Below are 15,353 nucleotides of genomic sequence, written 5' to 3' on the forward strand. Positions count from 1 at the left end.
AATGTGAATGTTTGTTTGCTTGATGTTGTCCAAGGGTTCTCTTAATCTATCTTCATTTTTAAAAAGTCTTTTCTCTTTTTGATGTTCATCTTGGGTGCTTTCCATTACCCTGTCTTCCAGATCTCTTCTGCATCTGCTAATCTGTTGATTCCCTCTAGTGCGTTTTTTACTTCAGTTATTGTATTCTTCAACTCTGATCGGTTCTTGCTTATATTTTCTATCTCTTTACTGAAGGTGTCACTGGGTTCTTCCACTGTTCTCTCCAGCCTGGTATTTTAATGATCACTACTTTAGATTCCTTCTCAGGCATGCTGTTTATTTTTATTTCACTTGGTCCTTCTCTTGTTCTTCCTTTTGAAGCATATTCCTCTGTCTCCTCATTTTGCTTGACTTTCTGCGTTTATTTCTGTGGATTAGGAGGTGCAGCTAATTCTCCTGAATTTGAAGGAATGATCTTGTGTTTGGTCATCCCCTATGTAGACTATATGCTTGGTGACTTTTGCTGGCTGGCAAGCTGGACCTGTGGCTGGCATGGGTTAGGGGAACCTGGTACTTTCCACATAGTGAGTCCCTTGTCAGGACAGCTAAAACTGAAGCAGATTAAGGTCAGGATGTCCCAGGGTTCTGTGTGTGGAGAGCACACTAGCAGGACAGCTGAATCTGAAATGGGTGCAAGTCAGAGTGTCCCAGGGTGCTCTGTGCAGGGGGTACCTTGGCAGAATGGCTGGAGCTGATGCAGTGTACAGGCCAGGAGATCCCTGAGCTCTCTAGGCAGAAGGTACCCTAGCAGGAGAGTTGAAACTAAAGTGGGTCCAAGCTGGGGGGACAAGGGGCTCTCCACACAGAGGCACCTTGGAAAGACAGCTGAAGCAGAAATGGATATAAACTTGGGTGTTTCTGGAATTTCCACACAGAGGGTGCCCTGAATAATGGCAGTTGGTAGTTCCACACAGAGGGTGCCCTGAATAATGGTAGTTGGTGTGGGGTATAGGTTGGGAGGTCCTGGGGTGTTCCATGCAGGGGTCGTCTTGGCAGGACAACTAAAGCAAAGATGTGGTCCCTGGGCTCTCCACACACAACATGCCCTGGCAGGACCGCTGAAACTGAATTGGGAGCAAGTCAGGTTGTCCAATGGAGACACCCTGGCTGGGTGGCTGGAGCTGAGGTTGGCATGGGTGTAAGTGTTCTGGGGTGCTCTACACAGGTGTGCCTTGGCAGTAGCTGAAGCAGATGTCAGCCAAAAATGGTGAAGCACTCTGCACTGTGGGTGCCCTAGCAAGTCACTGGAAGCACAAGTGGTGTGCGCCTGGAGTGTTCTGGGATGTCTGCACCTGTGTCACCTTGATGTGAAGACTGGGGCTGGAGTGAGCACTAACCAGGGGTGTCCTGGTGTGTACGACTTTGTGGCTGCCTAGGTAGGACAGCTGGGGCTGGTGTGGGCTAAGGGCTCAGGGTTCACTGAGGCAGGAGGCCAGTTAGGGTGCCAGATGTGCACTGGTCTGTGCTTTCAAGGTGGAGGGAGAGTGCAGACCATGTACATAAGCTCCTCCCACCCAGAGAGCATTCTAGCAGCTCTCCCCACTGTTTGGTGGAGTTCTAGAGTTGACTCCTTTATATGCTAGTTGCTCTTTTAAACCATGGCTTTTAGAGAAAGGTGATGATGATGATGATGATGATGATGATGATGATGATGATAATAGGCAAATAAAAGAAAAAAAGGGATAAAAAGGGAAAAAAAGGAAAACAAAAACGAAACAAGACAAAACCAAAACCACACGCACAAAAAAATCCAGTTTATTTTCTATGCCCCAGTGCCACTGCCCCCAAGGCTGGCATGGGCTGTGGACTCTGGTCTTGCTGAGGTTACAGGTACACTCTGATGACCAGACCTGCTGGTGTCTAGATCCTGGTGGGGTCTAGGCTTTTAAGGTGGGGTGGGAACACAAACCGTGTTGTCCTCCAGTCTCTCTGACCTGGAGAGTGAACCCGCAGTCCCTCTGCAATTTGGTAGAGTTCTACTGTTGTCTCTTTTATGTGTTAGTTGCTCTTCTCCACTGAGGCTTTTATCCTGTGCCCAAGGACAGAGATCTGTTCCTCGTCCCTCAGTACTATCCCCCCCTCGTCCCCCCCCCAACTGCTGTTGGCCTTGTCAGAGGTGGAGGTTCCCTTTGTTACTGTGTCTCAGTTTTTCTTGCTGTTCTCTTGCCATTCTATGGTTTTGCAGAAGCTGTTTAGTCAGCCCTCAGTTCTTTCAGGAGGAACTGCTCTATAAGCAGGTATAAACTGCTGTGTTCCATGGAGCTGAGTTCAGAGTCTTCCTATGTTGCCATTTCGGACTGGAACTCTCCATATTTCCTTGCTCTTGCTTGGGAAAGTTACAAATGTTTTCAAAAAGAAGCCATTATACTTCTTACCTATTTGTCTTTCATGTCTCTGTCAAGTAATTCATATGTTTGTAGGCCGTTAGGCCACCTGAAAACCAACCCCAGTGCTCACAAATGTGCTTTTGTCTGAGAATCAGCGTTACCAACTTCTTTGTAGTTCTGTAGCATCTCTTTAAGACACTGGCTACTTGGGGCGCCTGGGTGGCGCAGTCGGTTAAGCGTCCGACTTCAGCCAGGTCACGATCTCGCGGTCCCTGAGTTCGAGCCCCGCGTCGGGCGCTGGGCTGATGGCTCGGAGCCTGGAGCCTGTTCCCGATTCTGTGTCTCCCTCTGTCTCTGCCCCTCCCCTGTTCATGCTCTGTCTCTCTCTGTCCCAAAAATAAATAAACGTTGAAAAAAAAAATTAAAGAAAAAAAAAAAAAGACACTGGCTACTCCTCATCTCTACTGTATGAGGTTCGGGCGGCAGGGGGGGGGGGAGTGCGGTGACTGTAAAACAGATATTAACCAACGCCAGCCCCTATCCTCTGAAGTGAAGCCTAATGTAATCAGTGATCCAATTTTAAAGGCCTCAGCTACCTTTCCTCATTCTCTCTCATTTTCTTAAACTTTCCAAAATATTTCTCCTATAAAAGGTCTACACTAATTCAAAGTGGTAGGTAGGCAGAAAGGAAAAGAAATAAGCAAGGAAAGCAGTCGTGGTGTTATAAAAAATCAGTACTGACTACGTTGGGGCCCAAAACCTTGCATTTGAACCCTTGGCTCTGCCATATATTAATTGCTGGGCTCTAGTCCATCTGCTATGAAAACACAATGATATCCAATTCCCTGAGCTATGAAGAATAAAGAAAATGTAACACAGATGAGGTATCTAGCCAAAAGTGTACCTGTAACGGGCAAGAATTTCTCCCTAGATGTTTAGGCAAGAGTTTCTGATAAAAGTAGCTTGAATAAGTAATACGCAACCATATGAGAAACATCCACAAATGTATCATAAACCTGGACTGTGCAGAGATTTTCAAGGAAACCACAAATTCAGATGCTGAAAATCTTCACATTTCCCTGTGGTTGAATGTTTAATAGACAGGAAAGGATAGAGTCCACTCCATGGACTAACCTATCAACACTAACAGATTACCAGAGAACACAGTACAAGTGCTATATGAATTCACAAAGTACCAACTGTGTGGGCAATTTTAACTATGGTGCTGCCAGCACTTCCGGCTAAAGTAAGAAGTAACGAAGCCTCACAGGGCTCTCAGCTGATAAACTGCAAGAAGGACACAAGGAATCCCAGAACTGGAAAGGATTTTCAATACATCTGCCCTGGGGTAGAACTACTCCTAAAATATAGAATGATTGGAAATGAAGATTTGACAATATTCCTTAATCACGAGTTTAACATCAAGAAGCATTCATATATATACATATATATATATATATATATACACACACACACACGCACACACACACACACACACACACACATATATGTATAACTCATTATACAAATGGATTAATTTCTTCTCTGTCTTTAAAATGGAGAACACAGCTTATATAAATTCTCACTCTTCTTACTAGACCAAGAATTAATGTTTATTTAGAGCTTTCTGATAGGCTCAACTATAAAATTCTGTTATTGTCCTCACTCTTTTACTTAAGTACAGATATAATTACTCTCTGTATCAACTGGCCTATTTTGCACTTCTTCAAACCAAGCAGGCTTATCAGGACAAAATTTTACTGTACCTAAGTTTTTTTTCCCCCCTTGCAAAAAGTCTGAGATTGGCTTTCACATCAAGGCGTTAAAATGAGCTTATACATGGGGCACCTTGGTGGCTCTGCCAGTTGAGCATCCAACTTCGGCTCAAGTCATGATATTGCGGTTCATGAGTTTGAGCCCTGCATCGGGCTGACTGCGGTCAGCCTGTCGGCACAGAACCTGGTTTGGATCCTCTGTCTCCCTCTCTTTGCCCCTCCCCCACTTGCGCTCTCCCAGAAATAAAAAAAAAATCTTAAAAAAAAAAAAGCAAAAATAAAAAATAAAACAAATATATATACCGTATCCTTACCTAGTATGTCCAGTTGCCGTAATCGGGTGCAATTACATGCCAGTTCTTCAATGTCTGTGTCACACACAGATCTGTTAGCTGTAAGAAAGAGTTTTTGCAAGTTTGGGAGCTGGCGTGCCAGTCTGGCGAAACACCCGGTGCTGCTCTGCAGTGTAGGGCACCAGCCAAGGTCGAGTTCCTCCAGAAGTGGACACCCAGAAGCCAGTTCTGCTATCCCGTTCTCAGTAACATTCTTACACCTCCACAGATCCAGAGTTCGGAGTTTTTTACACTTGGCTCCTATCATGCTGGCTATCACATCATAGTCTTCAATCTGGAAATCAAATCATTCCAGTCTCTTACATATTATGCTCAGAAATACAGACTGCATAGAGCAAGTTAAAACATTCATAATCATCTCCTATTGTTTGCTTCCATGTAAACAGACCCACATTCTTGTTAATATAGATCTACCCACTCATCTCACAGATCTGCCACTGTTTCCTAAAACAGCAAGAATAATCGCTTACTTAAAAATCCACCTAACAGAACTCTAGACAGAGGGCTTCGTGAATTAAATCCCAGAGCAGTATGAAATCTTCAGTCCCTCACAAAGAATTTGAGGATTTTGTGTTGTTCTTGCACGCCTTCCATTTTGACCTTGCTGCTGCTACTCGTTCGGTTCACGGGGCCTCGTTTCTACTGTTTTATATATAATTCATCAACTGTGGTAGGTATGTAAGAGCCCCCTGATAGAGGTGGGCACTTCACCACACTCTAAAATGGTATGTGAATATGTTGAGAGTCCTAATAATGATACTAGTTTGGGGTTAAATGAGGCCTTTAGGGACTGAACATACAACACAAAAATAATTTAGACTGTGATATGTTGTCTCAGTTACTGGAAGTGTCCGACGATTTACTTCATGATCACAAGATAATTCTCTACTAAACAGGGATTCAACATTTCAGTTCATGGGCTTTATATGCTTTAATAATGTTTTTCTGAACACGTTTCTTCAGAGTTTGATTTGATTATTTTTTAAACAGGTATCAAAATTATCACCAGAAGTCAAAAGGAAACAAAATAGCTAACACTTCCAGGTATCATTTCCTTGTGTTCATTTGTTTATTCATATCTTCAACTACCATGTGCCAGGACCGCTCCAGAGGCCAGGAACAACAGTGAACCCCAAAACAAAGACTTTGTTCACATTTCTGGGAAAGACAAACGAGCAAAATAAATCCAGTGAGTGGTAAGTGGTGTTAGAATAATGAAATAGGGTGATCAGACAGCCAGGTGTGCAGAGGGTCACATGCGGTGGAGGAAGGGAGCAGAGGAGAGAGGGGTGATTGTTGGGATTTCCAGGAATGAACCTGGTGTATTCAGGGAACAGAAGTAGGATCAGGTATGGCCCAAGGGGAGTGAGGAGAGAGGCCATGAGGGCAGAGAGATATGCAGGGGCCAGGCTGTTATGCCATGAAAGAGTTTGGATTTTTATTTTAAGTACCAAGGAAATCAATGGAGGGTTTGAAACAAATACAACTTACACTAAAACAAAAACAAAACCCCCCTCTGGTTTCTGTGTGGAGGATGGTCTATGGTCGGTAAGACTGGAGGGAGGAAGCCCAGAAAAGAGGCCTGCATTAGCTTAGTGGAGAGAGGCAGGGGCTTGCAATGAGTTTGCAAGCAGTGAAACGAGAAATGGACACATTTGGAGCTATAGAGCTATATTTTGAGTCAGAACTAAGGGCTGATGGCTTAGATGAAGTCATGGGGATTTCTACGGTCTTCAGGAACTGTTATGGTAGAATCAAGCAGAAGACCATGAGAAACGATTTGAGGGGAATACAACTACTTAAGTGAGTGTACCCAAATACACTTTAACTCTGAAAATTAGTGCAGCCAATCAACTCCTTTACAAAGAATTGTCAAGCTTTCCAACACTCCTGATGCTTACTTGCTCTTGTTTTGATAGTCAAAAATAAAATCAAATGAATCATCCTGCCTTTTGGTCAACTGATAGAAAAGAAGCTGAAATAAACATGGTATTAAAATATCAACAAAGATCTGTCTGTGTTACTGTTCTGGTGCACCCTGGACCTGCTGTGAAATGGGAACATATTTCTATGACAAGCGTGGAACGTTTCCACCACGTAAATAATAGTACCAGCAATATCACGAATATTTCTGAACTTCAATGTCAAGTCCTTAAAACTTAATTTCCTGACAAACAAATATCAAAAGCAACAATATTTTACTGGCAACTACACACTTTAATTTAAAAATAGCCTACTTATCTTAAGTAGCATTTCTTACAGTACATCATATATTAACAGAAGTACAAGGAGAAAATGGGTTCAGGAGTCAGGTAAAGCTGCAAAACACTGGCATACACAAAGGCACACAATTTCTTTGTTGTAGGATATACCACTGAAAACTCTAGGAGGAAGGCAGGGTAGCATAATTTCCTAATCTTAATCAGGAATCCCTACCTCACTGCCCCCCAATACACATTTTTTCTTAATTGAATATCTTTTAGGACTAATGTTGCATGAGTCAACTTGAAAATGTTGACTTAAAACATACTAATTCCAACTACAAACATATATGTGATTCCAAATCTCAAGTATGTGTGACCAGAGCCCTGCTTTTCTAGAAGATGTTGTTCCAGTTTAAAGGGAGGTAAGTAACAGGCAGAAAAAGGTACCTCTGGCCAAGGTTAAACAGCGGCCTTACCAATCTAAAGAGGGTGAGCTAGCAATTACCAAGCGGCAGTAACTGGCTGGTCTGTCATCACAGAAAGTCCCATCAAATATAACTGGGCCCATCCAGAAAAGTCATCAGAGGGACCCAACAGAAGCCCATGAAATGGCTTACGAAGATAAGAATTTGATCAAAAGTAAGGAAAGTCTAATGCTGAGTTAATGGGCTCCCAAGATTGTTTCTAAAGACCGGGGTTGGTCTGAGCCCACACCTGGTGGTTTAATCAGGCCTAACCACCAGGATGGTTTTTATATGGGGATATGGAGATAAACAAGTGGTCGTAACAGTTCTCTCTAGCTTACATTGCCAAATCTTGGAGCATCTCAGAAGCCATCATTGAACTCTAAAAGGTGTTCACATGGAATTTCTTTTAGGTTGAATCCAAGCTTAGGACGCCAGGAGAACTTCTCTGATCTTGCAACCATCCTGCTTATTCAGGTCTTCCTAGTAAGTGGATACAAAATTGGAATGGTTTGGGGGGGCACCCGGGTGGCTCAGTTGGTTAAGCGTCCAGCTTCGGCTCAGGTCATGATCTCATGGTTTGTGAGTTCAAGCCCCACGTCAGGCTCTGTGCTGACTGCTCAGAGCCTGGAGCCTGTTTTGGATTCTGTGTCTCCCTCTCTCTGCTCCTCCCCCGCTCGTGCTCTGTCTGTCTCTCCCTCAAAAATAAATAAACATTAAAAAAAATTAAAAACAAAACAAAACAAAATCGGAATGGTTTGGGATCTCCTGAATCTGTTTTGCGAGGGGAAGGTAAGAAAGAAAAGAGGGATGGATTGCCCTATAGTCAGTTATATTGGGAGATGCATTTCCTCTGAGTGTGCGTACATGTATGCACACACGCAGGCACATACAAATACCAAGAGTTCTCCTGTCCCTGGAGTCTCAGTATTACTTATAAGCCACATAATTTAGATGAAAAGAATTTAACTCATCCCATGAACTCTTTCAATGGCACCATAAAGCTAAAATTTTAAATCTGGAAGGACTTTAAAGATTATCTAGTTCAACAGTCCTTAGGCATTTGGATTTAATGGACCAGTAACATTTCAAAAAAAATTTGAGTTCTAACATAGGGTGTCCATTTACCTTAACCAGTAAGGACAGTAAAACAAACGCACACCGAAAACAACAACAACAAAACAAACAAACAAAGATAAACCTACCTACTATCAGCAACATTTCCAGGAAATAATTTCAGAACTTAAAAACTAAAATTAGCTTTGTGACAAACGTACTGAACTACCAGCATTTGGGTATGACTGATATCTTATTTTGTAAAAAAAAAAAAAAAAAAAAAAAAAAATCCAGAGAGGTACATAGCTTGTCTGAAGCTTATTTGGCTCGAGGCAGAACCAAACTCTTTTTACCACAACGCATTACTTTCCTTGCTCTCCTGGATAAATCATGTTGATGTTTCAAAGACATCCTCTCGAATTTAAGAAAAATGTTTGAAAGTAGGGTACACGGTAGTTCGCCGTAAATCTGAAAAGCCGTGGGTGAGTGTGGAGTGGCTGGGTCAGGATAAAATTCACCCATGGGAAGAAAAAGAGAACAAGCGATGGAGTATAGGTAAAGAATTTTCAAATACTTACCATTACACAACTGCCCAAACTAAGGTGCTGAAGCTCTGAACAGAAGTTCAAAATGCTGAGCAGTGCTGTTTGCTGCCATCGGGGACCACATTGGCGGCAAATATGGAAAGCGAAAGAAAGTGAAACAAAGAGGAGAGGTCAATTAGACATTAAAGGCTGTCACCGCTTTTCTTGAAACAGAGCTCAAACCCGAGGTTACAGACACCACAAATGCCATTTAATGAGTCCCCAGGTGCTCCCACCATTGATTGGCTTGAAGTCAAGGTAATCATTACTAGTTTCCATGTAAGTCGCCACTTCGTAGATGGTTTCGTGGGCCCCACAGACACCTATATTCCCTGTGACCTCTCAGCTCATCTCCCAAAGGAAAGCAATTTGAAAGTCTGGTTAAGACTGAACGGCAAGACAAGCTTAACAACCCCTCCCTCAAAAAATAGAAAAAAAAAAGTAAGAAAACAAAAACCCAGAGAGGCCTGGTGACACACTGAAGAACAGCGGCAGCTCTGACATTCACTGATCAGCTGCCGCCTGATGGAGCTGCCAATAGAGTCACCCCAAATCAGGATTGAGCTGGTGACGTTAATGTCAAAGGATTCTCTTTGCTGACAAGGATACCAACAACCATTGAGCACCTGTCACTAGCAACATGCTGACTGAAACATATATAACGTGCACTTTCTAGTCATGTTCCTGCCATTTAAGCCCATCTACTCTGTGCAATGAAAACGGTCTCACCACTGAAGAAACCCAAAGATATGCTAGACTGCTACATAATCATGGTACCTAAAATATCTCTAGTCATAACTTCATTTGATGAAATGCCTGCCATGAAAAATTACCAAAAAAAAAAAAGCAGCAAAACATATTCACATTTCTAGTTTTCTTTTTTCTATTAGGACAAAAAACTACTCAAACTAATATGGAAAAATTTCTTTCTAAACATTTCAACTAAATCGTATCTAAAAAAAATGACGATGACACTGTACAACTTCTGTTTAATCTGCTCCAAGTGTTCAAAACCTGAACAGTATTAGCTGGAGAAAGGACAAAGAATGTGTCGATGACGATACAAAACATTAGTTCGAACCCAGGTAAGATTTTCCCAGAGAAAATAATGAACTATATCAGATAAAATAAACTTAGTTAAGGCAAAAATAAAATAATAGTTGCAAGAGGTCCTAGAACAAAACTAGACTTAAGACTAATTGTTTCACTGTTGGGCATTTCTTTAAGCAAAATTAAAAAAAAAAGTTTATATTCATTTTATGACTTTATACCTAAGTTTCAACACAACTTATCACATTTATAAGACAATCCCATCTAGCTCTCAGAATGTTGACATTAGAAGAGATCTATCAAGATAAATTAATTTTCTGCTTCTCCATAATACTTAGCTATTTTAACTTACTAACAGATAGGAAAATGACATCAGGTTTGTTTTTATTAAAATACCAGATCCTTATGACAAGGTTGCTTGATAAGACTTTCCCATGAGCAAGATCCAGGACATATTAGAGAACTTTTATAGAGAATTCCATATATTCTTGCCAATTCGAAATTATAAATGGCTCCCCTTCCCCCACCCCTATACGCACACTCCATTCAAGAACTTGGTGATAATTTATTTTTAAACTATTTACAATGGCAAACCTCAGGTATACAAACAAGTACAGAATCCAATGAAATGAATACCCAGGTAGCTGCAACTCAGATTTATCAAATCTTAGCATACTGCTTTGCTTATCCTTATTTGTGAATCCCTCCATCCATTTATATATTTCCTTAGAGGTAACCTTTATCATCACTCAGTGCTTAAAAACATGCTTAAAAATTATATAATTTGGGGCACTTGGGTGGCTCAGTTGGTTGAGGGTTTGACTCTTGCTTTCGGCTCAGGTCATAATCTCATGGTCATGAGACTGAGCCCATGTCAGGCTCTGCTCTGGGCACTGAGCTTGCTTAAGATTCTCAGTCTGTCTGTCTGTCTGTCTGTCTCTCTCTCTCTCTCTTTCCCTCTGCAGGGAGGTTTTATATAAAAACAGGGGTTTTATATAAATGTGCACATACTTTTGCATCTTCCTCCACAATGTTTGTGAGAAATTTGTCTGTGTTGACACTCACAGCTTTAGCTCACTGACCTGTTAACTGTAGTATATATTATTACATTATGCAACATATATTCCCATTTGGTGAATATTTAGTTTGTTTATAACTTTTACCATAATAAAGAATGTTAAAATAACCATTCTTATATGTGCTACCTTGTGCATTTTATAGAAGAGTATTTCTCTAGAGCACATGCCAGAGGAAGAATTTCTAGGTGTTTAGGTATGCTTAAACTTTATCAGATTTTGCAAAACAGCTCTCCTGAGTGCCTGCGTCAATTGACGTGCCCACTAGCAATGCAAGAGCGCTGGGTCCCCACATCTTTGCCAACATATAATCTTTTCATCCTTTTTAATGTCTGCCTATCTGATGAGCATGGAATGTTAGAATATTTATTAGTATGATTACTAGTGAGATTGAAGATCTTCTCATATGTTTATGGGCCACTCATATCTCCTGCTCCATACACTGCTTAATCATATCCTTTACTGATTATTTCCATTAGATTGTTTCTTCCTTCCTGACTTGTAGGAATTCTTTACCATGCTGGATACCAATCATTGTCAGTTTTATCCATTACAAATATTCTCTAAATCCAACACTTGTCTTTTGCTTTATTTATAGAATCTTCTGCAACATGAAACTTCAAATTTTAATATAGTCACATCAATCTTTCCTTTATGTTTGTATTCTGTTGTCTTCTCCAAAAGGTCCCTCTTTACCCAAGGGAGAATATTCTTTTTTTCTTCTTTTTTTTTTTTTAATTTTTTTTTCAACGTTTTTTATTTATTTTTGGGACAGAGAGAAACAGAGCATGAACGGGGGAGGGGCAGAGAGAGAGGGAGACACAGCATCGGAAACAGGCTCCAGGCTCCGAGCCATCAGCCCAGAGCCTGACGCGGGGCTCGAACTCACGGACCGCGAGATCGTGACCTGGCTGAAGTCGGATGCTTAACCGACTGCACCACCCAGGCGCCCCACTTCTTTTTTTTTTTAAATGACACCATTAAAGTTTTTCTTTTTTACACGGGTTTTTAACCCGGTGGTAACTGATTTTTATACATGGGAGCATATCAAATTTCATTTTTTCCTTAAGAATAACCAGTTGTCCTGGTTCAATTTATTGAAGATTCCACCTTATCCACTTATTTGCGGTGTCTTCTGTTATATTTCAAGTTTCCATATGTGTATGAGTCTATTTCTAGGTATTTTGTTTCACTTGTCTATTTGCCCTTCCCCTGTACCAACACTTCAGTCTTTCCTATTATAATCTGGAATGAGTCTATATATGTGGTAAGGCAAACACCTTTTCCTCATTCTTCAAAACTCTTAGCTGTTCTTGATCCTTTGCTCTTTGATATGAATTTTAGAAACACCTTGAGGATTTTAGTTTACCTTTTTAAAAGTAATACAAAAAGATCAGTTTTTCTTTCTTTCTTACCCCATGGTCAATACAGTTGGTCCCTGAACAACATCAGGGTTAGGGATGCCGACCTCTGCACAGTGAAAACTCTGCAGGTATAATTTTTGACCCCCTATATCCTAACTACTACTAGCCTACTGTTGACGGGATGCCTTACCAGTAACATAAATAGTTAATTAACACATATTTTGTATGCTGTGTGTATTATATACTGTATTTTTACAGTAAAGCTAGAGATAGTAAAGTGTCATTAAGAAAATCATAAGGATGTCGGGGCGTCTGGGTGGCTCAGTCAGTTGGGCGTCCGACTTCGGCTCAGATCATGATCTCACGAGCCCTGTGTTGGGATCTGTGCTGACAGCTCAGCCTGGAGCCTGCTTCAGATTCTGTGTCTCCCTCTCTCTCTGCCCCTCCCCCACTCAAGCTCTGTCTCTGTCTCTCTCAAAAATGAACATTAAAAAAAATTTAAGAAAATCATAAGGACGAGAAAATACACGTACAGTACTGAACTACATTTATTGGAAAAAAAAAATCTGCACATAAGTAGACCCATGCAGTTTAAACCCAAGTTCTTCAAGGGTCAACTGTATTTACTTTACTGGCATTTTATCAATTTCTGTGTCATTAACTGTCTATTATATCTGATACCTTCTCACTGAATTTTTCTTCTTGTTGAAGAATATTTTTAAGAGTTCTTTTAGCGAGTGTCTGTGAGTGGTAAAACCTTAACAACACATATTTATAGAGTAGTTACCAACATGTCAGGTACTGCTGTAAATTATATACATTGTTTAGTCCTCACAACAACCCTACACACTTGTTTAATAAATATTTATTGAATGTCTACTCTGTGTTAGGCACTGTTTACACTTGGGATATATCAGTAAACACAGCAGATAATAACCTATAAGGTAGATACTGTTATTCTCATTTATAAATTAGGAATCTGAGTCACAAAAAGTTAAATACCATAGTTAGTCTTTAATTTTCGCTCTGTCCTGAGTGAAAATTTAGCCAGGCTTAAAATTTTAGGCAGTCTAATTGTCTTCCTCTGTAAGTAATATATTTTTTCTCTCTGGGGGCTCTTATCCATTTATCTCATATTCTGCAATTTCATCACAATGTGTCCAAAGATTTATTTTCACTTATTCTGTTTGGTATCCTGAGTGAACATTTGACTGGAAGACCTCCAACTGTCATCATGAGAGATGAAGATTCTTGGGGCGCTTGGGTAGCTCAGTCGGTTGAGCATCCGACTCTGGCTCAGGTCATGATCTCACAGTTTGTGGGTTCGAGCCCCGCATCAGGCTCTGTGCTGACAGCTTGCTCAGAGACTGCAGTGCAGCCTGCTTCAGATTCTGTGTCTCCTTCTCTCTCTCTGCCCCTCCCCCACTCATGCTCTGTCTCTCAAAAATAAATAAATATTAAAAAGAAAGAAAGAAAGAAAGATGAAGATCCTTAACAATCCTTTTTTTCAAATATTGCTTCTCTATCATTTGGTCCAGTTTCTTTTCTTCTGGAACTCCTATTACATAAACATTGGAGTCTCCCAAGAACCAGTGCCCAGAGTAGCTTAAAAAGTATGTTCACAGTTTATTCTATACTCCTTCCTTTCAGAGATGGAGCTTACTTAGTTCCTCTCCCTTTGAGTGGGGGCTGGATCTAGTGATTTGTTTCTAACAAAAAGAACATAGCAGAGTGATGGTATGTTAGGTTATTGTGATGATTAATTTATGTGTCAATGTGCCTGGGCCACAGGGTGCCCAGATATTTGGTCAAACATTATTCTGGGTGTTTCTGAGAGGGAGTTCTTGAATGAGATGAACATTCATCTACAGATAAATCAGCAGACTGAAAGCAGATTACTCCCTAATGTGGATGGGCCTCATCTAGCCGTCAAAGATCAGAATAGAACAAAAAGCTGACTCTCCTCCAAGTTGAGAGAATTCTTCCTGCCTGGTATCCTTCAACCTGGGACATCAGCTTATTCCTGACTTCAGACTGAAACTGAAACATCGACTCTTCCTGGGTCTCAAGTCTGCCAGCCTTCAGACCAGAAACACTGGCTCTCCTGGTTTTCAGGCCATTGAACTTGGACTGAACTACACCATTGGCTCTCTGAGTCTCCAGCTTGCTGACTTATCCTGTGGGCTTTTTGACTTGCCAGCCTCCATAATCATGTAGGCCAGTTCCTTAGAATAAAGCTATACACACACACACACACACACACACACACCCACACACACACCCTCTTATTTCTATGTCTTTGGAGAACCCTGACTAATACTGTTATAAAAGGCTATTGCTCCTCTTGGTTCCCATCTCTCAGTCAGGAAAAGCCAGCTGCCATGTCAGAAGGACACTCATGAGGCCTGTGGAGAGGCTCGTGTAGAGAGAAACAGAGGTCTCTGGCCAACAGCTAAAGAGGAAGTCTGCTAATAGCCATGGGTGTGAGTTTGGAAGCTGGTCTTCCAGCTGCAGTTAAGCTCTGAGATGAGTGCAACCTTGTTGGACACCCTGAACCCAAACTATCCAGCCAAACAGCTCCCAGATTCCTGAGAAGTTATGTCAGATGATGAATGTCAGCCTTTCCAAGCCACTCAGTTTTGGGGTAGCCTATAGATAACAATAAATAAATAATACAGTGACTAGCACATAGAGTAGACACAGTATATATTTATTACGGCAATGAACAGGATTACTATGAGGATTAAGTGAGGTGTATGTGTGCATGTACGTATGTATGTGTATGTGTGTGTATATGCGTGTGTGTGTATATACATATATATATTTAATGCATACAAACTACATATAATAGTGCTTGACATTCAAAGCTTTTACAAGTTTAAGTGCATTCCTCAAACCTTTCTAATTTAGCAATATCTTTGTGTCCAATTTAGAACTTAATCAATTTTTTATTATAATGACTATCATTTATTTCCTAGATTTCTAACTAGCTCTTTACCACAACTACTTGCTCTTGCTGTTTCACTCTATGTTCCGTAATTTCTTGTTCCATTTTAAAGGA

General features: G+C 41.0%; 1 protein-coding gene and 1 long non-coding RNA gene across 3 annotated transcripts in view; one reads left to right on the forward strand and one right to left on the reverse strand.

Annotated features, from left to right (window-relative positions):
* FBXL4 (F-box and leucine rich repeat protein 4) overlaps positions 1 to 15,353 on the reverse strand; it is an 83,026-nt gene that overhangs the window by 8,917 nt on the left and 58,756 nt on the right. For both annotated transcript variants that reach the window (XM_040474225.1, XM_040474226.1), the window contains 2 exons: positions 8,797 to 8,868; positions 4,456 to 4,768 (listed from right to left, as the gene is read on the reverse strand). In XM_040474225.1, the coding sequence (XP_040330159.1) occupies positions 4,456 to 4,768; positions 8,797 to 8,868 (385 nt within the window). The remainder of the gene's footprint in view (positions 1 to 4,455; positions 4,769 to 8,796; positions 8,869 to 15,353) is intronic.
* LOC121029815 (uncharacterized) lies at positions 478 to 1,683 on the forward strand. Its single transcript, XR_005789921.1, has 2 exons — positions 478 to 939; positions 976 to 1,683. It is a non-coding gene; the product is annotated as an uncharacterized LOC121029815 (long non-coding RNA).

The sequence above is a fragment of the Herpailurus yagouaroundi genome, unplaced genomic scaffold (assembly GCF_014898765.1).
Source record: "Herpailurus yagouaroundi ecotype Mexico unplaced genomic scaffold, PumYag 139, whole genome shotgun sequence".
In the NCBI taxonomy this organism is placed as follows: domain Eukaryota; kingdom Metazoa; phylum Chordata; class Mammalia; order Carnivora; family Felidae; genus Herpailurus; species Herpailurus yagouaroundi.